This window comes from Argiope bruennichi, chromosome 9 (genome assembly GCF_947563725.1).
Source record: "Argiope bruennichi chromosome 9, qqArgBrue1.1, whole genome shotgun sequence".
NCBI lineage: Eukaryota > Metazoa > Arthropoda > Arachnida > Araneae > Araneidae > Argiope > Argiope bruennichi.
In genome coordinates this window covers 40,837,233-40,864,520 of record NC_079159.1, presented here as the reverse complement: position 1 = coordinate 40,864,520, position 27,288 = coordinate 40,837,233, and the positions used below count along the sequence as shown (strand labels likewise).

General features: G+C 25.2%; 1 protein-coding gene across 3 annotated transcripts; it reads left to right on the top strand.

The window, feature by feature from the left end:
- The first annotated feature begins 338 nt into the window (after positions 1-338).
- On the top strand, positions 339-25,159 carry LOC129983975 (uncharacterized). 3 transcript variants are annotated; one of them, XM_056093709.1, is made up of 12 exons: positions 339-568; positions 4,417-4,506; positions 8,785-8,900; positions 11,706-11,758; positions 12,066-12,129; positions 14,084-14,163; positions 15,618-15,674; positions 17,870-17,951; positions 19,496-19,620; positions 21,216-21,276; positions 21,551-21,649; positions 23,270-25,159. In XM_056093709.1, the coding sequence occupies exons 2-12, from the start codon at positions 4,478-4,480 to the stop codon at positions 23,563-23,565; spliced, it is 1,062 nt and encodes a 353-aa protein (XP_055949684.1). In that variant the 5' UTR covers positions 339-568; positions 4,417-4,477; the 3' UTR covers positions 23,566-25,159. The 3 variants fall into 3 exon arrangements, with proteins under 3 accessions (XP_055949684.1, XP_055949685.1, XP_055949683.1); XM_056093710.1 differs by having other exon boundaries at positions 341-568; positions 8,791-8,900; positions 23,267-25,156; XM_056093708.1 differs by having other exon boundaries at positions 343-568; positions 23,267-25,154.
- The last annotated feature ends 2,129 nt before the right edge of the window (positions 25,160-27,288 follow it).

The window sequence follows — 27,288 nt, the reverse complement described above, 5'->3', positions numbered from 1 at the left end:
ATGAACTTTATACTTAGCCGCTTTGATGTGTTGGCGTCTGTAAAAGTTAAGTGAACAAATTGCAAAGATAATATTTGTAAAAAATTCATTGAAAGTTGTAATTTATGTGAAATTTATTAGTAATTTTTTCTACTTTGAGTTTTAACATCTTAATATTAGATACTACGATTAATTTGCAAACACTTCCGTATTCGTAATTTTATTCTGCATGAAATTTTCTTTGATTTTATGAATCAAATATCATAAATTCCCTGAAAAATATTTAAAAAAAATTAATTTTTTACAGCCTGAATTTCTTTTATTTATCGTATATGATATTTCTTTTTGATCTCAATAGAAGAGGAGGGGGATATTATTTGTGTTGATTCGTTCCTGTGTTAAGTGTCATCTGTGCTTTGTAACAAAAATGTAGTCTGTCTGTTAGATTATATAAACTTTATATATAAACCATTTAATTTTTGTTTGTCCCTGAACAATGCTAAATAAAGGATAACAAAAGTAATCTGCTAATTGTTAATGATTCTTTTAGTTTCTGCGATTATGAGCTTCTTATGAAATTGCCAATGAGGTTAGTATAAACAAAGTGCAGAACTAAAGACTACATACATTTATATTTTCTTTCCCTTTCTATACATTTACGCAAATCTAATTTTCTATTAAAAACAAAATGAAAAATTTTTAAGTGCGTAGTAGTTTTTCAGTAGAATGTTGGTCATTCTTTTGTTATTGACTGCTCTATTTAGATATGGTTGTTGTTTTCGATTTCCTTTATGTCTGCTTTGTGTAATATGAAATGTTTTTGTGTTTGGAATTGATTTTTTTTTTTTTATCCTGAGAGGTTTTAGCAGAAGATAATTTACGTATTATCTGATGCAATTATTTTTCATGATGGCGTAAATGTATTAAATTAAAATTTAGTGAATATAGATTATTAGTATAAGACTTGAAATCATTGCATTATGACGGAATGAATGATCACTTTCGTATTGGTGATTATTTAAAATGTTTTAATTAACACATTGAGAAAAGAAAATTTCGTAGTTGGTGTTTATTTTTTTTATTTATTTTGATATTCAAGATTTTCAAGGTTAAGTCTCCAAGCTTTATAAGCAGTAATATTGCAAGAAAATTTTGTATGTTATTTATGATGAACTGACAGGATTTGAATATTTTGATATTTTCTTTAGTTTATAGTTATCCTTAATACGAATATCTTGCATATTCACGTAATTTGTTGCTGATATATTCTTTTTGTCCTGAAAATTTTTCATACCTACAAAAATCAGGAATAGAATTAGTAATCTATTTATTTCTTTATTTTCCTTTTAGATCCATTCTAATACTAACTATTCTAACACTATTACCATTACTAACACCATTCTAATATAATACTATTATTTCAATTATTGAAATAATAATGTGTTAGTCCAAAGATGATCTAACTAGAATCTGTGTACCGATCCATTATTATATGTAATTTTATACCTCTTTTAATATGTTTCAAAATTAGATGAGAAAGTTATGAAAAGTCTTGAAGCATTCAAAGTAATAATTCATAGGCATTTTGTATTATGAATTAAAATTTGTAAATTCATCTAGTGTCCAACATCAGGAAATAATCCTTTAGAGTATATTTTCATAAACATGATTTGGGCAGAAGACTTCTTTGAACAAATTTGTTAAAATTTGAAGGATTGCATTTATTTTATTTACTAATTTATTTTTATTTATTTCCAAAAACTTAGGATAAGAACATTTTATATAGTTGACATTTTGATATTTAATAAATCATATATATTGTTAAAATTGGATTGATCACTTAAAAACATCTTCTAAATATTTTGAACTTTAAATTTTTACTACTTTCTTAATTATATCATTTTTTATAATTTGTACTTTTGAATTGCGTATGGGTATATTCTTTCTTTTACTTTTTTTTGGGGGGTGGAGCGACATATTTTAAGACATGAATAATTTGTAGAGATTAACTTCTATGATCATTATACTAGAATAACTAGAAATAATCTGATTTTCTTCAAAATTATAAAACTATAACCTAAAAAAGTTCGTGGTTACTAAAAAATAAAAATATACAAATTTATTTCTAATGATTTCATTCATAAGTTCAAATCACTAAAGATTCTTTTTCCTGAAGATTCTTTTTCAATGTTTTTCTAACTAAAATATTTTTTTTTACAAAGCTTTTAATTTATTTGCTATTCATCAAGTTTGAATTTGTAGTTGATGGATTCAGTCCTTGCTTTAGTATGTCTGTTATTTATATCTTACAAACCCAGACTACAGATGCTCAATTGTACCAACCATTGTTAATGAAATTTTTCTATTTAGAATGAAGATTTTATTTGTAAATGTAATAAGTTTTTCAGTACTTTTTAAAGTAATCATCACTGTAATAAGAAGTCTATACTTAATGAAAAGAAAGTTTCCATTAATTTTAGAAGTTATAATGTTACCTTAATAAATTTCCTTTTAGAGCTGTATAAATTTTGAATATTTTTTCACAGTCCTTTATGTCATCCTTTTAAGACTGCAGTATATGTTAATCATTGTTCTTATATGAAATCATAATAACATCTGAGAATTAAACTATTACCCTTTTTATAAATTTGGGGGGGGATGTTTAAAAAACTGCATGTTTGTTTCTTTTTTTGCAAATTTTTTTTTTATATATGTTAATGGATTTAGATACATAACAATTTTTACTTATTATACTATTTCCAAATTATTAATTAGATATTATTAAGTAATACATAATAAACTTACTAAGTTTGTTTGAGGGGGTGTGTTGGGTGGTATGTGAATTAGACTTTAAAGCATCACTAAGATTTATTTTTAGTTCATGAAACCACTTTCTAAAAGTTTGTGTTCTGTTCATTTTTGAAAAAAATAAAGGGAATTGATGATGGAGTAAGTCATTATAGATTCAGTTATCAAAAAATAGGTCATAATGGTAAAAGTTTGGGAACCTCTATTATTGAGTATTAATTTAAAATGAAAGTGGCTGGATATTCAAGATTAAATAGGATACTTTTGAATTTTGACTATCTGATGATTGTTTTTTCCCAGATTTATGTTAAATTTAGCTCACATTTTTAAAATAATTCATATTAAATTAACTATTAATTATATATAACTTTTAAAGAATTGTAGCAGAAGTGAAGTCTTCCCATCTCATATTTACTAATTCAGAATTTGATAGCCTTAATTTAGCTAAAGTTTTTGTCCTTCCCATTATATATATATGTAACATTATTTTTATATGAAGCATGATGCAATTTGAAGACAGTGAAGATACTTTTAATTTCGTGACGTCGTTTTATTTCATTTTGAAGAAGCAGGTATATGTACAAGTGATGAGCACACAGAACGACACAGAAAAGGAATGAGGAAAAAAGCTCTTGGACATTTTATCCCTAGTCTTATATAACCTATGATTTTGATAGGGAAAATATTTCTTTACAGTGCTAATATATTACGAGATTTCGTTACACGCGCGGAGAAGGTAAGGGAAACACAGGGAGATTTTAAAAAAGAATTTGCCTCATCAGCGGTATTTTGCCTCTTCACACGGAGTGTGGGAAAGTTAGCTGATTCGGGAATTTAACAAAGCTTCTCTTGAATTAATTAAGTAGAGACAGTGGAATTGGATCACGAAATAAGAGAATATTTTAGAAAGAAGTTACTATGGGCTAAATTAAGATAAAATCTTGAAAATTAATTAAATTGAAATTAGAGTTAAAATATCATTACATATACATTCCAGAAAAAGGGGTTTTTTTTGTTTGTAAAGTGTTTGGAAGTTAAAATGGGGGGGGGGGTGCTAAATTGATTATCTTTTGATTTGTAATTGTTTGCTTATATAAATATTCTTCTTGGCTGAATATATATATTAAACTAGTCTATTTAAGTAAGAGCAGCTCTGAATCTTGATACTTCATCTTTGATTTTGATTAAATGTCTTAAATCATTTTGTTTTACTTACCAATCAATATTGGAAAATGTTAGTAAAACATGATCAATATATGTATGTAACAAGAATATAATTGGATTCAATAAAATTAAATTGATTTTCCCTTGGAAAAAATTCTTCTCAATTTTTTTATTTATATGGTTTTGAAATTATTTCTATCCCCTATTGCTAGAGATTTAGAAACAAATTGATAATTAAATTTAAAGAAAAAAGTAAACATTTAATATTTTTCAAGAAAATTGTCTTGATGACTCTGAATCAGAAATGAAAGTACATAATTTATCAACATTTTTTTAGCATTTGGTACTATTTTTGTATAATATATTATATAATATTTTAAATTAATATTTGAATCTAATTTTGCTTTCTAAAAGAGTTTGATTGCATGTAATGTTTTCTTTTTTCATTTATTTATATATTTGCAGGTTTTTCTAAAGAGAAATAATATATAGCTTGCAGTTTTCTTTTGTCTTAGTCAAAGTTTAAATGGACAGAGCAAGTAAAGTTTTGAGAAGGTAAAATTTCTTAAATTGTCATTAATTTATAACATTCTTGATTTTTAATGTTCTTGATTCTTAAGTACTTGATTTTAACTGTAATTTTGTTTCTAATAAAAAATGAAATGAATAAACTTTCTGTATATATATAATTTTAAAGTAGTCAAATCTAAAGACAAGTTCAACATATTCATCAAATATGACATAGTTGAAATTGGAATTTTTATAAAAGTGTATCCTGACATAAAACTTTTTTAAATCAGTAATGTTTCACTTCTCGAAATAATACAAAATATTATAATTTAAGCCTATATACTTTTATACTGATAAAATCTGGTAGTAATTGAATGATTGTGATGAGCTCTAAAAAATAAGGCTTGAGACACTATTTATTTAAGCAAAACTAATTTTATAAAAATAAAGAAATAAGGAAAATAAAAAAAGGAAAATCTAGGAAATAAAAAATTTTTATACACTTACACCAAATGCTACACAAAAATTTTTTATACACTTAGACCAAATGCTACACTATAATTTCTTAAGTGAATGAGAAGTAAATAATATTTATTCTATTATATCCTTTTTTGAAATGAAAGTTATTAACATTTATTTACTAATCATTAGTTAAAATTCTTCAAGATCCTTGTTAATATAAATTTGAAAATAAATAAATAATAATAATTGTTATAATTTGAAACTTGGATTTGCAGATTTAAATTTAATACCTCTTGCAAATTTTGAATAGGGATTTATTTTTGTGCTTTGCAGTTGGAAATGTCTACCTTTTTACTTTATACTTTTATGTCATAATTACTATTTTGCATGTACCTCAGATCAGTATACTTGGAACTAACCACAAATATGTATCTGCATACACCTTATTGGTCATGAGATAATGGAAGAAAGGATGTTTTTTTTAAACATAAAATAATTTTTTTTAAATCTTTTGATAAAAGATTTAAAAAAGGATTTTTTTTCTTCGATTTCTCCCCCTTCCCTAATAATTGGAAGATTTAATCTATAAAAATTCCAGGTTGGGTTATCTATATTTTTTCTGTCATAAGCAATAAATCTAATCAGCAAATGTGATTAGAACAAGTTAAACTAAACAACTGTATAATTTACTGCAGTTTTAATAGAGGACATACAGATTAAATGGGGAAAAGTGAGTGAGAATGAGAGAAATAAAGAAAATTAATTAGATAATTGAGCTAATGAAATTTTGAGTCAAACATTTTTAATATCTTTTAAAACATTGCTTAATAAAATGATATGGAAAGCTTGAAATTGTTGAATTGTTTTTGTATATTTAATTATAATAAAGTTGAATGTGTATTTATTATATACTCTGCAATCTAGATTATTTGGCTCAAAATGTGGTTTCTGAACTTGGTGCCTATATCTTTTGGAAGAGGGAAATGTGCACCTCAGAGCAATTTTTTAGAAATTATAATACAAAATTTAGTTTTAACAGAAAATTAGCTAATTTTCCTCATTTTCCCATAATGACTTCTAAAAATATTACAGTTCAAAAATAATTTATGTCTTAAAGTTCAATATATATATATATATATATATATATATATATATATATATATATATATATATCTTTTCAATGTTACATTTTGCATATCATTTTTTCTGCATTATTTATTTTTCTGTCTTATTTAATCAGTTTTTCTTGAGCATGTTTTCTAACAAAAATATAAAGAATACAAGAATTCTTATTTGAATATTAAATATATTACAAAAATAATAAAAATAATTCTGAAAAAAACCCCAAAAGTTATTGATAAGAGTCTATTGATGTTGCAGATTTCTTTCTGCAATCTAAATTACCATCGATATTAATATAAAAAAAATAATGAAACATATAAAGTAGTGAAATTGAACTTCTGTCCTTAGCATAAATCATATTGGCCAAGCTGTTTTCAGGAGGAAAAAGCATATATTTACTTAATTTGGAGAATAATCCATAAAATATTTATATTTAAATCTAGCCACCTTTGGCAACCAGCTGGTTCTCTGGTATTAATATTCACTAAAATTTTCAATTAAATCATTCATTTGGTCTTTGAAGAATTTCTTCAGCAAAATGCTTTTAAACTTCAAATTTTGATAGCCATATAACTCATACCATTATAGAAATCCTAAGCTATTCTGTTCTATGCACTATATATCTCTCTAATTTTCTGTTGGCTCCCTTAAAATTTGAACTTTAAATTAAAGTGATTAAATTACAATTAATACAACCCTCCTTTTTTGCTGAAGTGAAGCATGTTTTTTTAATTATTTATTTATTTATTTTTTTAAATTATGAGTCTAGAAAACAGAATCATTTAGCATTGAAGTCTTGTGTACACTACAGGGTAATTTTTATATTTTATGCAATGTCTCAAAAAAAAAAATTTCAAAAAAATTTTTCTGATTCATCAGAAAATTCAGTTTTTAGCTTTATGTCAAAAGGATTTAATTGACATAAGTAATATTTTATTTTGTTTCAGTCAATAAATATATTTCTAGCAAATTATGAAGCCTAAATATTATACAGTCTTTTGATCATAAGGAATCATATTCTGTTAAATAGTCCTGACACTTCAACTTTTAAATTAAAAAAATAAATAAATAAAATTATTTCTATCTTCTGTGATCAAATCTGACTGATTTATAAAATTTTGAATATTGCAAATTTAGAGAAACCAGTATTTTCATAATCTGAAACTAATCAGCCTTAGGGAAACTGAACATTAATTTGCATATTTTCTTTGAGATGGTCTATGGAATAATTTAAATCATGCATTTTTATAAGATAATGATATTCAAATTTCCAAAACTCATTCAGTTTTAATCACAAAAGAATGAATCTTTCCTTTCTTTTAAAATTATTAGCCTTTGTTGACCACCTTGCACACTAAAAATATTGTTCATATTTAATTTTCATTAAATTGTATATAAATAACTTAAAATCCGTGGTTTGGCCAAATTATCTGACATTAAATTCATTTTGTTTCAATCATCTCTTAAATATGCTCTATTTATTTTGTACATCTTCTTTCTAATACAGATCAATCCCATGTAATGGCATTATTAGAAACATAAATATTGGTTTCATCTATTTTTAAATTTTGTGACATTGTAACTTTATTTTTTCACATGACTCATAAGTACACAGATATTAAACAGAATCATTGTTCTTTAGATTTCAACAATGGAAAAAAATCACTTGATTTTTACAAGTTGATAATTACAAGTTGATGAAACATTAAATATGATTTGAATTTTAGCGCAAAAATGTAATTTATTGTTGAATATCAAACATATATAATTGCAAGAATTTGCAATTATTACAATTTTAATTCTTGTAATTATATATATATAATTACAAGAATTTGCACTACTATTAAATTGATATCATGAAAACAATGTTTAAATTTTGAAATGGTACAACATTTATTTTTTGATATTTTCAAATGTTATAATGAGAACATGCCAAAATTCAGCTCTATTTCTTTTTATTTAATTAAATTTTTCAAAATTGCTTCTAAGTAGACATTCCTTACCTCCAAGATATACATGTGCAAAATTTAGTAGCTGTTAATCAAATGGTTTTGTCTGTAAAGTGCCAACACATACATACAATCAGTGTCTATTATTAATATATATATATATATATATATATATATATATATATATATATATATATATATATATATATATATATATATATGTATAATATTATACAAGTAGCATGAATAATGCAAAGTTTCTACATTTTTTTTATTGGAATTTTGGTTTCATTATTAAAAGACAAAATAATAGACTGTATCTATTTTTCATGAATTTTAGGGAAGGGACAGGAATAAGATATTAAAATTAAAAGAACTGCGTAAGGCATTTAAAATATTATGAATTATATATCTATCAATATTTGAAATTTAGAAATATTTTGATGAAGAAATTACTAAAATAAATAAGTTATATAAAATATTTAATTGAAAATTATAGCTACTATTAATTCAAGCAAATCAGCTAACAGAAGTCTTTAATTCAGATTAAAAACTCATTTCATCTTTTCAAAAATATTAAATTAAAATTGAATTTTATAGTTTTTTTGTGTTTGTTGATTTTTGACAGTTTATTATTAATAGTTATTTATACTTATCCAGGATATTTCAGTGCTTTTTCCATCTATCATCTTCCTTTCATAACCAAATGAAACTTTTAATATCAATATTAAAGTTTTACTAAATTGTTTAGAATATAGCTTTTTATTATATCTCATATTTTCGTTAATAGGAGTAGTGTTCGTTTGAGATCTTTAGGTGCTGGTCATTCTGATCTGAACATGGTTATATCAGAATTGAAAGATCTGAGACATGCTACAAAAGCATTTATGTCTGCACAGAATTCAGGTTAGTAAAATTTAAACTATTTTTACTGTGAAATTCGTACTGAATAAACCGTGTAAACGAAATATTGGATGAAAATGTAACAAATTTATCACCTGTATTTTTAGTGCTTATTGTTTTTGATATAATTTCAGTGATGTTTATTCAAAAAAATTTTTTTTGGTTTCTAATTTATTCAGATGATTATAATGCATTCAAGATATTTTTTTAAAACTTGTTTTTGAATAAGATATTATGGTTATTGATTCTTTTAATCTTGTTGCTATTAATGGGGCATAAGTGTTCATTTCATAAAATTTAATACTGGGATGAAAATAGCAACTCACTGTAATGTTTTCTAGATATAGAACAAGAACAGGTATACATATTTCATATTTAATCATTTAAGTTTTGCTTCTTATTTTCTCTTTAAAAGTAATTGTTTAGTGAAGTTTTTTTTTTTTTTTTTTGTATACATATATTTGCTCACTTTGTTTGATAAATTGATGGGCTATTTTGAAAATAAGATTATTCTCGTGTATAAAACTCTTGGAGAAAAATTTCTAAACGGTAAATACGTATTATTTGCAACCTGATATCTTCAATCACATACAGAATTGGGTTATAATAAAATAAGGAAAGGAAGGAAAATCTGTTGTCAAATACTTGAAAACATCAAATGAAATCCTTTCAATTTAATTGAATGTGTTGAAATTCTTTTAAAAAAGAATATAGAAGTTGAGTAATTGATTTTTTTTTGTTGTTGTTTAAACAACATTATTATTTTTTTTCTATTAAACATTTTATTTTCTGCTATTGTGATTTATTTAGACTTTGGCATGAATCTCTTATAGAACTCAATTCAAGAATCGTAGTTTTAATCATTAGAAAGGACTTTTCATAATAGACGTGAAGTAAAAAGTCACATTTTTTCTTTTTTTTATCTATCAAAATATCTGTTTTCAGTGTATATATCTATTTACTTCTAGTTATGATTATAATTTTTGAAATATTTGATACTTAATTCTTTAAATGCTGACTTAATTTTTAATGATGATGCATAAAAATCACTTTTCTCAAATAGACCAATTATTCTCTTTATCTAGAAGTGATGCTTCTATATATTTCTATAATAAATACATTACTTTTGTAGGAATGTATAAAGTTGAATTAATCTGTCTTTTAAATTTGGTTTCATTTTTTGTTTGCTATTCTTTATTGAAAATGTCTGCCTTATTAGCTAATAAGGGATCTGTGTATTAACTGCATATCAATGAAAAAAAAAGATTGTGATGACAAAAGATCTGAATATTTCATGTTTATTGAATCAGTGATTAGTTAGGGGGGGTAGGGGGCAACAATGTCATTGCTAACCATAGTAAAAGTTTGATTATGTGTGCCTATTGCATGCAGTTAATAAGCTTTTGCCATTCAGAATAATAAACTCACAATTGTAATTGGCAGGCTTTTATGTCTGCAATGGATTCTTTTTTTCGAATTAGTATTTCATGTTAATGAATTTCACAGAGGAAGGTAGAGCGCATTATTATATGTTTTTTTGTTTGTTTTTTTCGTCTGTAATGTCAACAGTAGCAAAGTGATCTTTGATCTCTTCTCTAACACGCCAAAATTAATATTACAGTATTACAATGCTTAAGTCTGTTTCAGTATTTTATAATGATGAACATTTAACTCAGTACCCCATTATTAGAGTACAGTGTTATAGTAGTAGTTATTATAAAATAACAAATTTTATGAAGAATGTGGTTTTATTTAAATTCCTTAGAATTGAAATACTAAAATGTATGATAATTCTTTATTCATTTAAAAAATAAAATACCATATTTTATAGTCTTGTTTTTAATTGAATTGCTTTAAATTTGGTTGAATGGGGCATAGAGTTTACAACAGCAACAGAGCAATTATCCTATGTTCTCCAGATACTAAACCTCTCTTTCTTTTGGTCCAGTTTTCAGGTTTCAATATCGAAAACAAGATGTCAATAAATATTGATTAGTGAATATTGCTAATAATATAAAAAGAATGTAAAAATATCGTAAAAGGATATGCAATCCTGTTGAGAAGGAAGAGAGAAATTAACCAATTTATTTGTTATTGTTCATATTTGTAATCTGAATTATTTAATTGAAAACTGCATATATATCAAGGGCATTAAATTTATTTTAGGAAACGTGTTCTTTTTTAATGTGTTAATTGGATAAATTTTGTATATAACAAATTATGTTTGTAATTTCATTCTGTAATATTGTGCCCCATCTATCATAACAAAGGGTTTTTAACTGTTAAAGCTTGTGAATAAAGCTTATGAATAAAGGTTTTTATGAAAGTGTGTTAAAACTTGTAACGAAAGGTTTTTATGACAACATATATGAATTCAGATAAGCCATGTTAACACAAAATATTTTAAGCACAATTATCTTCACTCCTAAAATATTATTCATCATAAAATAAACACCACTTGTGAATAAAGAGAATTTAATTACAAATACAGAATTTAACTTTTAGCCTGCTAAAATAGAGATATAGTAATAGTGCTAATTCTTCCAAAATACAAGTTTCTGGAAAACAAGATGACTGACAAAATTATAAATAAATTAGAACCAATGTTGTCACTATATTAAATAGAAATTCATTGTAACACTCTTAACCATGTAACTCTATGCTTCACTATCACCTATTGCAAATGTTGTAATATACAATAATATTGGGTTTTCCTTTCATTCTTTCTTTTTCTTTTTTTAAATGCCGATAGCTTTAAAAAAAATCTTCATATGAATAAAGTTTATGACATATTTTTGTATTTTCCAGCTTCTCAAGATATGGTTAAATGGGCCACATGTGATGAAAATAGAGCAATTCAGGTGTGTATGTGTTTGTATCATTATATGTATTGTGATTATTGATTTTTTGTATCATTATATGTATTGTGATTGCTGATTTTTTGTATTATTATATGTATTGTGATTATTGATTTTTAATTCATTTGTAAATTAAATATTTTTTTTTAAATAAAAAAAACGTATTTTTTAAAATTTTTTATTAGAATTGCATATCTGAAAGAATGAAACTTTTGAATTATAATTAGTTTTGAAAATTTTCAGCATTAGATTTGTTTTGTGAAATTCAGAGCAATTTGTATTTATGGAAATGTATTTTTCTTATTTTTAGGACATTATGAGCCAGTTAGGTGAATTAAATAGCATGTGGACTGATGTACAAAAAGATTTTATTGGTATGTTTATTATTTTTTATTGGTGTATTTTATAAAAATATTTGATAGTCAACCATTGAAAAAAAACCCCTTAATTTCTGCAATTGTATAAATGATAAATGTTATTATCAAATATAATTAGTAAAATTTTTAGAATAAATCACAGTGTATTTTTAAACAGAAGATTCAAGAAAAATGTTTCTTTAAAAACTTTTTGATGCGGAAATATACAGACAAAAAATTTCGTTTTTTAAAATGTTTAAAATATTTTTGAACTTGTAATTCATGAAAATTACATAAACTTAAAAAATGTTGTTATACATTGTCAGATTGTTTTTGCATTGCTTTTGTAATAAGTACTTGCATATTATATGTTTAATTGTCTCCCTCATTTTTGTTTTAAATCGTCAGTGTCTTATAAATTAAAGTACATATTTTAATTTTTATAGGCATTTTTTTTTAAAGAATTCACTTTAAAAAAATCCAATTTGTATTTCACTTGAAAGCATATTACTCAGTTAATATAGAAATGGTCAGATTCCAGTAAATAGATATCTAATATTTTGAAGAAAAAAAATTGTATGCATGATATTAGTTGAGAGAGCACAAAATGTTGCTTTAGCATCTTTTGAATGGCATGTAGAAAATTTAATATTCCTAACTTATTTTAAGATTAAAATATGACCCTATATTGATTGCATCGTAAAAGTAATGCAGATTTCAAGGTTTCATTTTAATTAGATATTTCTTCAAATAATAAATCTGTTTATTATATAATTCATTTATTTGTATCAATTCACCATTACATGATAGAATACACTCTTACAAAAAAAAAAAAAAATATCAACATCTATTGCAAAATTACAGCTTATATGTTATGTAAATCGTTTAATATGTTTTTAATGAGCAAATTGAAAATATTTGGGGGAAAAAATACAAGCTAAACAATTTATGAAACCTTTGTTTCAACCACTTCTTATTAATGCATCTACAAGCATTTTACCATGTAGATATTTGACATTCCACCAACATGTTAGCAATGTGAAATTTTTTTTCTAGATTATGTTAAATTGATAAAAGCTTGTTCACAATGCAGTAGTAATCATAATACATGTAATTTTAATATATTAGTTGTTAGTGTCCTCATTTAAATTTGAACCAGACTTTTTTTTTTTGTCCAAATTGTCTCTAAGGAATTAAATTATCTGCCTTGAAATATCTGGATAAAAGATATGATTGAATACTTTGTTGTAATAATAGGACGAGGTATTTTTAAAAAAATGATTGTAAAGAATTTGATGTTTTTTTTTTTTTAAATGTTTGGTCAAAGAAGATATTGAATTTCAACAAAATTATATTAAACTTATTTCTCACTATTATCTGGCATGCTTTGATAAATAAACAGCCAAATTTGTTAAATTCTTGTTTGTTACATGAATGAAATACCAGTTTTATAATAATTCAAAAGCAGCAATGAAGCTCTCTCTCTTATATATTTAAAAAGCATTTATCACATGTTCAATTTATCTGCACTCATAAAATATTCTTCTGAATTTTCTACTCATCAATTTCATTCATCACTTCACAATATATAGGGGTATAAAATAAATGCAAAATCAGCTAAACTTATAAGGAAGTTTCCCTTTTAAAGTTGTATGAGATCAAAATTCATTCTCATCTTTGCTTTCTCCTTTCTTTTCGTCTTTCTATTCAAATTGCATCACTGCTTAGTCATAGATTTATTTTAATTTAAAGAGATGCATTTTCCTTAATGTCATTACAACAATGAAGATATTATTTAAAGAATTAATTGCCTTAATTATCCTTTATGAGAAAATGTATAACATACATGTATTATAAGAGATTTTTCTAAACTTATTTTTAAAAATATTTCTGTGGATGAATTTTTATTTCTGGTTGAAACCACTTTTATAAACTTTTCTAATTGCATTTTTTTATTATTATTATTTTACAGAGCATCTGAAAACATTTAAAAATCATTTTGAATTGATTTTAGAAGGTGAAAAACAGTTAGATGCAGCACAAAATCAACTGGTCTGTATATAATTCTAATCTCTTATTGTGCTTTTATATATAATTTAACATTTTAGAAAGAAATTGAGCACTGAAATTATGAAAAATATATATATATATATATATATATATATATTATATATATATATATATAAATATATATATATATATATATATATATATATATATATATATATATATATATATATATATATATATATATATATATATATATATATATATATATATATATATATATATATTATTTTTGTCGCATGTTTAAAAAACAAAATAATTAAGACATCAAATTGAATTTGACTGTGAATCAACATATTACAAATTTTTTAATATCAGTATTACAAAACTTATCCGTACTAGTTTCATTTCAAAATTATACAAAATTATGCAAATTTTTTAATATCAGTATTACAAAACTTATCTGTACTACTTTCATTTCAAAATTTTTTTGCAATGTGAATAACATTTCTTTGTTTCTCCTAAGGATTTATTTATTTAAACAAAAAAAAGAAATTAAGCTATTTGTGTAATTAAAGTCATGTTTTTGGAGAATAGCTTTAAATTTAAAGCATTCAAAAGAGTGAAACTTTTTTTTTATGCATGTTGATGCAAATTTTCATAAATAACTGTGGACATTCTTATTAATTTTCTAATAAATTCTTTTTAAGTTATTTTGCTAATTTAAAATTATATCTGTTTTTATAAATCACATAGTTTTGAATTTTGATCTGTGTTCTTAACAGTAACGATTTTCAATTTTTAGCAATTTTGATACTATTTAAAATAACTGATAGCATGATTTTTTATGCTCATTAGCTGAATTATACAAATGTTTCTTTCAGAATTTTTAATCTTTCACTTTTTTTTTCTCAGACACAATTTGCTATTTGGTTGAACTTCATGTGATTTAATTTAGGGGAAAGAAAACAGAACCTGGTTTAAAAATTTTATAATTTTAATGCCTCTAAAATGACCACTTATTGTTAGTTTTATTTAAAAGGTATGGAGCATAATATTTTATTTTATAGAAAGTCATTTACCTTATAAGAATGAAGAATTTTTCTGAATCCTTCTCATTGTGATAGTAAGAATTGGAGTATGCAGGATAAAGAGGGGAAATCAGTGAAATTTTGTAACTTTTTCCACGTTTTGAGTATTTTAAACTCATTTAAGATATGTATACTTGTTTCCTGAGTAATGATTATTTGTTCTAAGAACTGAATCTAGTACAATAAAAAAAAAAGAATATGATAATATTAGTTCTTATTTAGTACAGAGATAAAATTTGTTAATTAAAACTAATTTGCTTATGTTTTTATTGACAAAAAGTATGAAGCCATTACCTTTAATTGTTTTTGTATTTTGCTCAATTTTTTTGAAGAAATAATAAATGAAGTATTTTCAATATAATTTTACAATTTTTATCAATAAATATTTTTCATTTCAAAATATTTTAGGCTACTTGTGAGTTGAATGAACAAAGGATACGTAAAGAGTTGAAAAGAGCTTCTAAGGTGAAAAAAAGATATTCTTTCTTCATTTCTATATACAATCATTTTTCAGATTTTATTTTCATGTTATATTGAATTTGTTTGCCATCCATATGATAATAAATTTTATAACTAGTAATTAATATATTCTCAATAACTTTATGATTTGCCAATATTTCGAATTTGGGAAGTTATAAAAGGTTTTTAATTTGTTTGACAGCAGCCAAAATGTGCTTAAAAAAAATTGGAATTTAAAGCTGTACTTGTGTATGTTCATGTCTTATATTGTAATAGAAATGCAGCATGTCGTATCAACACTTATGAATGATTAGTTGCCTTTGTTGGTCAGCTGCTTCCCTAGAGATATTGGTTATATTTAATTTAATTTCATAATTTAATCTTTAATGTTCCTTGATAATGTCATGGATATGAAAGCTTCAAAGCTTTGTTCTACGAATAGTTTTTATTATGTTCTGTTCATTGAGTATATGAACTTTTCTATGGGAAGTAGTTTCATAACATCATACAGTTATTATGTCCAGTTGATCTATCTTTTAAATTTAGCGATATTGTAACTTTACTTTTCCATTCATCCTGTTAGCTACATAAAATATTAAATTGAATCCTCCTTTAACTTTCAACAGTGAAAGAAAATTTTGCGATCAAATATTTGATCAAACAACAAAAATGATTTTGGTTCCTTCACAACAATGAAACTATTATTTTGAAATATGCATTTTACATCTAGACTAAAGAATTTTACAGCAACTAAATTGGCATTATTGCAAATATTAGGTTTTTTTTTTTTTTTTTTTTTTTAGCTTAAGACAGTAAAAATCTTTTTTGTATGGTAATATTTTCAGAAGTTATAGTTTAAAAACATCAAAATCTGGTTTATTTTTTTAATAAATTAAAATTCTGTTTAAAATTTTTAAAAAATTGCTCTGAGGTGCTCATTCCCACCCTTCAAAGTATTTCTGTACCAAATTTAGTAGATTCTAAATTCAACAGTCTGGCTTGAGAGTGTTATAAACCTGTAAAACTCACCAATATATAGGTTTATAATTCTGTTCTGTTAAAGAATGTGAAATTGTAGGTGTGAAATTCTAATATAGCATTAATTTTTTTAAAAAAATATTTCTTAAACTTTTTTGCTATCTTTTCTGCAAGTATATTCTAATATTTTTTATTCAAAATTTTTTTGTAAGTATTTTTTATGGTAACTCTTTTTTAAGAATTTTTTAATTTTACATTGTGAATAATATATAAAATTTCTAATGAATATATGTATATATACAATAATTTCTAAGTGATTTACATTCTGAAAGTAATTTCCTAACTATTCCAACTCTGGATTCACTATAACTTTAAGTTGCACAGGCTTTTATTTTCCTGCCATGTTACCAATATGCTGCATTGGCAAATTTCTTTCAAAAGCTATATAAGTTTAAAATGCCCATGTTCACTCTTTAATGTTTTCTGTCTTCCTCTATGGCATGCTTGCCATGGCTAGCATTAGAAAAAAAAAAAAAAAAAAAAAAATAGGCTATTTAGTTGAAGTTATCAAGAGCAAAAATCATTAAAAAGATTCTGTACCTGCTTCAAACCATGTTTTACACGCACACGCACACACACACACACACAAAAAAAAAAAAACCTCACTCACAATTTTCACTTTACTAACAGTGCTTGACAATCTTTTCAAAGTACTTTGTCTCCAATTACATAAAGCTTCAAATTCTTTTCAACATTTTAATATTTTAAGATAAATCATATCTGGGTTATTGTAACTGCAATGACTATGCACGTAATTTTTGCTGTCTTCCAGATAATTCATAAAATGTATTGATATAAAAAAATAGACCTATTTTTATCTTTTTAAAAAAAAATTTTATTAACATTTTGATTTTATGGGGAAAATAGTAGCCCATGCAATGCAGAAGTTAAAGTTACAGTGAAACCGGAATTTGAGTGTTTCGGAAAATATTTATAGAGTATACATAGATTAATTACGTATATATTCATGAAATTTGATTTATTCATTATATTCTAAACATGATGTATTGACTAATATCATAGTATATTTTTTTCCTCCATTTAAGTTATTTGAATTTTTTAATACATTTAAACCTATTATTTACTAAATTAAAGTAAGATTTCTGAAAATCTGTTGATTAGATCATAAAATGAAGATAATCTCATTTTTATTTTATTTTTAGAAAGCAACAGAAGAAGAAATAAATAATTTAGAGATAAAGTTATCCCAAGCTGAAAGGGCAAAATATTTAGCTCAACTGGAAGGTAAATTAAAAGAGCAAATTCTTTTCAATATAATCTGTTTCTAAATTATTTAAAAATGATGAAATTTGCAAAAGTATCAAAATAGGAATTTTGTTCATAACTTTCCTATTCTAGCGATTATATTAGAATATACTCAAAATATAATTACTTACTGTGGTGATACGGTTGTCTATGGTGGCATTGTATGAGTTTGATATAAAATTATTTCAATTTTTATCAATTTGCTATGATTATAAAAAATCTTCATTGAACCTCAAACTCATCTGTTGAAGATGTGTAATTGTTACAGATTTTTAATGTAACTTCCTAGCACAGTTAATTCCATTACAAAGAAAACAGTTTGACAGGCAGTATTGTTGGATGCTGATTGGATAGAGAATTAGCTACCCCCATTTTTAGCGACAAAATGGAAGATTCTAGAATCTCCAAAAATTTAAATACCATTAGGAGACGAATTATAGCTATTCTTTGAGAACTTTTTTTCAGTACTTAGAAAAACCCATCAAATTAAGATGGAGGCAGTCATGTAATTAATGAGTGACAAATTAATTGGATCAGTCCAGCTACAAGCTTTGAGTGAAGCTCAAACGATTAGTGAATTAAAAACTGAGATGTGCAGTGAGTTTTGGATTGTAGTATTGAAACAGCAACAAGCCGTGTGCTGAGTAGCCTATCATATAGTAGTGAGTCAGTAATTGAGTATAGCTGAAGCAAGGAGGCAGAGATTTGCAGGCATTTGTAAAGACCATAGTGAGTAGTTCCATGAATTCTCTCCTGCTGAGATCTGTCTGGTCGTTTTGTGTGCTGTTGTGGTTGTTTACTACCGATTACTACTTGTGGACTGCTGTGTGCTCCAAGTGCTGCTGTGTATTGTTTTTGTATGTCTCAAATGTGTTTCATCATCTGTGTCTTCTTGTTAATAAGCATCGTTATTTGCTATTCAGACTTGTTGACTATGTCACCATATATCCACTACAGCAAACCTATTGAATTTACAGAATTTAGTGCACAGGATTTTGTAATGCATGTCTGGTATAGAATTATATCAATTTTCAGTGGTTGTTATGATTTAAAAACACATAATTGAGTTTCAAATCCAAGACCTGACTATTCTGAAGATGTGAAATGTGAACAAATTTGGTATCATAAATCTATATTAACAAAAAAATATATTAGACTGAGATTGAAAATTTGAATTATTGATTGAATATTCTTAATAATAATAATATAACTTTAACTGCAGCATCATATTAAAATTTTTGTTTGTGTTAATTGTTGAATTATTATGAATATGAGGAAAACTTTTGTTGAGGCAGCAGTTATATTTAACAGTTTTTATCTTATCTCATTGAGTAACTATTTTCATTAAATAGCTGTTTTTACAGCTTCTTTTATTTTAATAGCTTCTGCTTATTAAAGAATTCTATATTAAAAAGCTCTAAGAATTAAGAAACTATATTTTAAGAAAAAGGTTGAATAGAATTATTTTAATTTTTATTGGTTATAGATTAAAATTACATCTGTATTAATTACTTACATTTCAGTTGTAGAACTATCTCATAAAAATGAGGCTATAAAGGTTGTTCGGCTGAAGGAAGGTCTCTTAAAACTTTCTGAAGCTTATGTGGAGCTTGCAAATAAATGTGCAATTATTTTTGAAGCACAACGGGTAAGTGTTAATGTCTGATTCATATTTTGTCTGAAAAATAAAAGCCAATATAAAAAGAAACATTTTCTATCTTCTAAGCTCGGTAGATTTGCAGGTTGTATAATTGTTATTTATCTGTATTTATTTTTTTCTGTGACAATTTGTAATTTTTTATGAATCAACCATTTTCAGAATTTATCTTCTTTCTACCTCTTTCTGTAATGTCTCATTTGAAATGATCTTCTATAATATACTTATTTTGAACAAAAGTAATAGAATTTTTCCTTGGCTTGTACCAAGTTTTAATTTTTATGCATTTCTTATTTGTCATAGCTCAGTTGTAACTGCTAATTTTAAATTAAGGTAGAACACGTTTGCCACACCACCAGGAGAACAGGGAAAACTGAGAAAACACAGAGTTTAAAAAATCAGGAAAATGCAGGAGAATTTGAAAATTTTCATAAAAACAGAGAATTTTTAATTACTTTTTGCACATCTAAAAAATGCCGATCTCTAAAGATTGCAAGAATAAGAGATTATAGTCATAGCTTCCAAAAATGAAACAATACCATTCATTATTTTGTAATGCTGAAACTCGCCCCTTTTCTCTCTTCTTTTTTTTCTTTCTCTATAAATCATTCCAGTTTCGATTTGCTAGACAGTTGTTCTTTTTCCATGAGATTCCCGAATTGCAGCTAATGAGCATGCACAAAATTTCTGTAATTGCATGAAAGAACGAGTACATTTCTCTGGCAAGATTAGCAACATTCTATCTGCTGAAGCTGTGTGGTGGTGTTTAGTTTACTATACTTGTGTTTAGTGAATGGTTTGTTATTTGATAAACTTTGAGCTTATTCAAATATAGGAGCTTATTCAAAGTACTTTAATTCATTCAGTGAAATATCAGAAATATTTTCACATATGTTCACTGAAAGTGAAATAGCTAAAAAATGTACATTAGGCCATACAGAAATATTGTACCTTATTTATTACACCCATTAATTCCCATTAATCCAAGGTCTAAATACGAAGTTATTTAAAAATGTAAGAAGATTTATTTGTCCAGGTGTTATTGTTAGAATGTCAAAATTGGAGGAAAAGTCAAAACATTAAACAATATTTAACAAAATGTGTTGCAACCTTATTACAGCTTTTGTATTCTGCACTTCATGCTAAAAAGTTTTAAAAAGCACATGTAAATTTTCTGTTAATTTTAGTTACTTAGCTTTTGAAATTGCAAGATTTATTTTTAATAACCTTTATTTAGTGTAAGGTGTTTCAGGTATATAAAGGCATGCTTGAATTTAAAAATATTTCTATTCTTGAGTATCTTTCATAACTATATATTGTTTTCATGATTTGATTAACAGTTACTTGATTAATGTAATTAATTTTAATTCCATATGAGTGGGGCCAAATCAGGTATTGAGTTTGAAAAATAATTATTTCTAAACTTTTTAATATTTGGGAATTATGTATTAAAAATCTTAAAATATTCAATTTTTAGTTCTCTAAAAATGTTTTTTTATATATAAATATAAACTGTTATTATGATTTTGCTAGCATCCTTTCATTTTTATTGTCAGTTTATTCATTTAAGGACTTGTCTTTTTTAGGAAGTATCTCATTACTTGCCAGATGTTCATAGTCGAGATATGAATGAATTGAAATACACTGGTAAGATGGGTTATGATGCTTAAAACTTTTTTTTCTGATAAATTATCTGTTATTGATTCTTGTGCAAATAAAAAGTTTTAGTTTCTCAATTTATTATATTTTTTTAAATCTTTATTTATATTTGTAATAGTAAAGCAATTACAAGCTTTTGTATTTTGAGCTAAAACTGCAATTTATGACTGATAAAATTAATTTTAAATGAAGAGTAGATATTTTTCCTTGGTTTCATTTATTTAATAAATTTCTTATTTTTATATATTATATTTGCTTCCAGGTTCTGGTGCTTGTAAACAAGCTGTTGCCAAAGCACGAGATAGAGTGCATTTGTATAAACGCCACAACTATCGCTTAGTACCTTCAAGCTCAATCATAGGTAGCATTTGATTTTTGCAATCAACATTGTGTAGTATTTATAGTAATTCTGATATATTAGTTTTCTACAACATGGTAATTCTTGGTTATTTTTTTAGTAACTTTTTGAGCAAAGTTTGCTTTTCATATTCTATAGATTCATATAACATAAATATATTTATTTGTTTATAGTATAGTAAATCTAACTTTGATGTACCTGGAACCCTTTCCAAGCTTTGAATGAGTTTACATTTATTCATTGATAATTATCCTCTTTAGATTCATCATAACAACCATATAAATTAATGAAGGAGATATGCAAACGTTGCTGCTACATTCTGCCCAAATTCTCAAAATTATTATTTTTTTTTTAAATTTTAATTTTTTTAATAATCAATAGGAATTTTTCCTTCACAATGTGACTATAATAGCAATACAAAATCCCATATTTTTCATGCTAAAAACTTGCTAAATAACTAATGAAAATAATTTCTTTTTTTTTTTTTTTACATTGTTTTTGGAACCACCTGTAATATGAGTTTCAAAAAAGCCTTAGAAATAATATGAAGTTTAATTACTTGTTATAAAAATATGCAAATAAATAATAGTTATTTAGAAAATCATTTAATATAAAAATAGTCTAGGTGATGTTAAATAATTGGGTTAAAAGATGAAATTTTGTAACTTTCAATTAATATTAAGTCACAGATTTATTTCTTTTCCTATTATTACATTTATGTATAAACATTGTTAACCTTTGTTTTGATATGTGATATGTGACAAAGAAGAAAATTGTTATAGTAATGATGGGAGTCGGGGGTAGAATACTGTATAGTACACAACAAAAAAAATTGCAATTTCATCTATTGATTGGTTGAAAATAATGTTAAACAAATTTTTATCTAATATGTCATATGATAATAAATTGCAGAATTCTTATTGGAAGACAGTAGATAATATCGGGGGGGGGGATATTATAGTATTAAACTGATAATAGGACAGTTGAATTTGTTCATTGTTGTAATTGGATTATTACTCATTGTTTAGTATTTATTTAACTTCATGTTGTCATTACTTATCTCCCGAAAGAATTTGGCTTTTGCATGGGAAATGGAGTAATAATAATGGTGAAATTATGAAGCATTTGTTGTCTAAATCTTATTAGTTTAAAAAATACTTAAGTGAAATTTCTGTTTGGAAAAAATAATTTTATTACATTATATACATTTGCCATAAAATTGCACAAGGCTGTATATTGGTACTTCAGCAGTTAAATGTAATGTCAGTTTTTTTTTAAATTGCTTTTTTTAAAGAAAATTTGAACAGTTGTAATGTTACCTTTTTTTTTTATGGAAATATAAAAATAATTTTAAAATAATATTATAATAATTTTTCTTACTTTGTAAAGGAATTGAAAGTATCTTACAACAGTTTCTTATATAGTTTCAAAAGTAAATGAGATTATACATATTTTCTGGAAAGATATTCCTATTTGGATTGAACTTGAGATTCACTATTGAAGTCATTATAGTTTAAATTACAAGGAATATCTTACCAAATATTCTTTGTCATTTATATGTTTATATTTATCCTTGAAAATTGAGTATTTTGCATATTTCAAGTTTCCATTCCATTCCAGAAGACCCTCCGCCTCCTTATACACCAGGCTTCTATAATCCAGCCACTGGCCGGCCATACAACGAAGCCAATGACAACTGTCTGAACAGTCAAGCTCCTGTGATCCAACGACAAAGAGCTGTTGCTACAGTTACCATTTCACCATCATGCCCACCTTACCCATCACCTTCACCACCTCACTACAACATCTCTTCTTCCATTGCACCTGGCACCAGGCAACCGAATGAACTGCGTCGCAGTGGCAGTGGAAATAACTATGAAGATGAACTCTCAGGAGCCATGGGTGCTACGCATATTTGAGATTTATCCCCCTCCTCTGATTTTATTTTGAAAAAGAAAAAAATCCAGCCTTGGATTTTTAAATTTTTAAATATTTCTTTTGTGATTTAGTGACAAGAAATAAATTTCCTAAGATAATCTAAGTCGACTAATCGTGTATATATAGGAAAATTGCATGCATATATGCAAATCCTTTATTTTTAAGTATAATTTAATGCTGCCACTTGATGAACAGTGATATTTATTCTTCTTCAAAATAGAGAACTCCTTGCAGGGTGTTGCATATTTTATATGGTTTCATACGGCTGTGTATCTTTTGAACTTAGAATTAACTGTACATTTCATGTTTTAATTGTTATGGAGCTTGATATAAATAGTGATTAATTGATAGTTTATTTTTTTTTTTCTCCTTAGGTACAAGGGATTTTATTTTACTAGTTTAAAACTTAGTTAATGAATTTCATTTACCTTTTTTTCTCTCATTTGAACACCAGAAACATTAATAAAGATACACTGTACAAATCTGTGTTGAATAATTATTATTACAGTGCTTCCCTGGTGTTCTGATAATATTCTATGTAAATTTGGAATACGGCTTTAAAGAATAGTGTGTGCTTTTTGTGTAATATGTACTTAAATATAAAGATATAGGCATGCATATTTAATGATTGGCTGGCTTTAAAACAACATCTATTTGAAAGAATGTTTGCTTAACAGGTAATGATTAGTGAAGGATTGGCTATGCATTTGAATTGTTAGAATGTGATCTTGATTCCTTAAAAGCCTTACATTGTTTCCATTTAAAATACTTTGAAAAGAAATACGGTTCATTTGCAAATCTTTTTGATACTCGTATGATAAAAAAAATTGTGTTACATAATATATGTGTAGTGTACTTTTTTCATGCAAGAAGAATTCTTCATCATTGTGGTAGATAATTTCAATATACTCTTAAAAAGGCCCATGAATTCTTTATGGAATGTCTATGTTGCTTTGAAACACTTTACCAGAGTTTTATGATATTTAAATATCCATTATTAACAAGAAAGTGCCCTTGGTATACACACATGTGATACATATTTGTTTCCTTGACCTTTTTTTTGTTTGTTTTCATGCATGTAGTTTATTTACACATGGTTATGAGTTAACTAATTATATACTTATTCATTTACAGTATCTTTAATATAACCCTATATGTATACCATATTTTCATCATCTAATTAGAATAATTTATTTTACTAATTCTCCAGTTTCTTTTAAGTAACAAAGGTTGGGATAGTTATATAATAAATATTTCTGGTGTGTTTGTGAGCTTTCTTGTTGAAAGCCTTAAAACTACATGTGCAAATGAGTGTATAGTTTAATTATTTGTTTTGTACACTTCATGTACAAAAAAAGAATAAAATGTATTAACAATATTATTTTTAAAGCATTTTATTTAACTTTCATTCTCAACTTATTGTTAGCAAATCTTAAAATTATAAGAGTGTGCCACATCCTCTATGAATAGCATTATATAATTTTTTATATTTCATAAAAAGTATATTGAATGTTATGAAGGATTCTATCAGCATTGCTGACAATATTACGAAAGAAAAAAAAAAGAAAACTAAATGATGTATTATACTCATATCATTAAAATGTTTAAATATAATCCCAAATGTGTATTTGTGTCTGAAATTCTGAAAACACTGTCATTTCACATTAAAGTTTCATTTACAATTAATAGAAGATCTATGTATACAAGCTTAGAGGCACATTATATTTTCTGTGGTGTAGGCAACATATAAATTACCATGACACCATTATTAACATATGTTTGACAATAATATCAGGACATAACATCACATTAATAAAAGTTTGTTGAGTGTAATGTTTTTAATGTTTCAATTGTAGTTAAAAGAACAAGGCTTGTTCTTTAGCTATTACGAGAATTATTAGCTATTATTTAAGAATATTATACCAGTCACAGCTTTTGATTATCAGTTGGTTTGCCGACAGGTAATGACTGCTAAAAATTTTGATTAAATATTTTATGCATTTTGATCTTAATTGCATTCTCATCAAAATATTTTTCAACTTCAAGTATTGATATGCATATAACTTATTTTAGGTATGCCTTTGATGTAAATATGAACTTAAACTTGAAACAGAAGAGATTAAACTTCAACAAATGTATTAGCTTTTTTGCTGAATTTGAATATGTTCATTTAAAATAGAAGAATCATTCAGCATTGAAGTTTTGTATGTAGTATAGGATATTTTTCATAATTTAAGTAATTCCTGCAGGAGTATTGAATAGCAATTTCTGCGATTAAAAAAATATGCAACATGAAAGTAATTTTTAAACCTTGAAGACTATAATATATTTTTATGAATCTAATTACATTACAAGATAAGAAGTAATCTTTAAAGATTTTTCATTTTATTCTTATAAGTACAACAAAATTTTAAAAATTTTATTAAAACCATACTTAACAGATATTTTATTACCTTTGAAAAATTAGCCTTATTTTCATACATATATCAACAATAGAAGAAATATCCAGGATGGAAAATTTATATTAAAAATGAAAGTGATTTTGAGTTTCTTTGTTGCAGTTTAGTTTATTTATTTTTTTGAAATAATCATAAAAATATTTTCATTCCAATAGGTCTTGATACAAAATACACCAAACTTGTTGCAACTCGAATTTTTTTTTTTAACTTCTTTTATTTTTAGTGTTTCAAATAGCGAAGAATTTATTTTAGTTAGACCTTGTAACTTTATCCTTAACCTTTTGTGGGTTCGTAAGGAGTATGCTGATTGGCTCCAGTTGAAAAATAATAATAATAAAAGATGGTGTGCGATCAAAGTAGATACATCAAATATGGGAACTGTTCTAAATCTGCGCATGAAAAATATATATGATATTTAGCCACATGTATTTTTATTACTATGAAACCTCTTTAGCATATTACACATTCAATCATCGTTCTTGATGATATGTTGTTTTAAGAGATCTCTTGAATGATCTACAAATGGAATTTTATTGTGTGATTTATTTATTGCGATTGTAATTATTAAGAGTCCTTTTGTGAAATCCGGTGTGATGAAATTTTAATTTGAAGATGTAAGTTTTTAATAATAGCAATTTTTTTGCGATGTACTTTTTTAATTGGCCCCATTCCTTTGAAAATTATCATTTTTTTTAACCATTCTCATCAAATGTTAGTTTTTATTTTAAAAAATTTCTCCTAAGTGATATTTAAAGGAATTAAAAAAAAGTTTTAAGAAACCTTTATTATTCAGGTAAATCATCCCCCCTCCCTCTTTCTAACTCCTACACTTTTTTTTTTTTTTTTTGTTTCCCAGTGAAATTTCTTTCTTGATATATAATGATTTGCCTGACATAGTAACACACAGCCTAAACGACTGAAATCGGGAATGTGAAATTTTGCAGGAAGCTGCTTCTTCGATGTTAAAGCTCACTGAAAACAGATTTTGAGAGTTTTTATTAGAAATTCAGTTAAAAATTCTTACGCACAGATCTATGTTATTTATTTCTAAAATAACATATAAAATAAATTCTTAAAACTAATAGAATAATTAATATACAGGTGTTCCAAAAACCGGAACCAGCATTTATTTCCCTAAATCTTGCATCTAAACATATACTTCCTATTGCAAAATTTCATTAAATATGGTTGGTAATTGATGAAAACACTTTGGTTTTTGTAGAGGTTATGAATAAAACGCTTTTT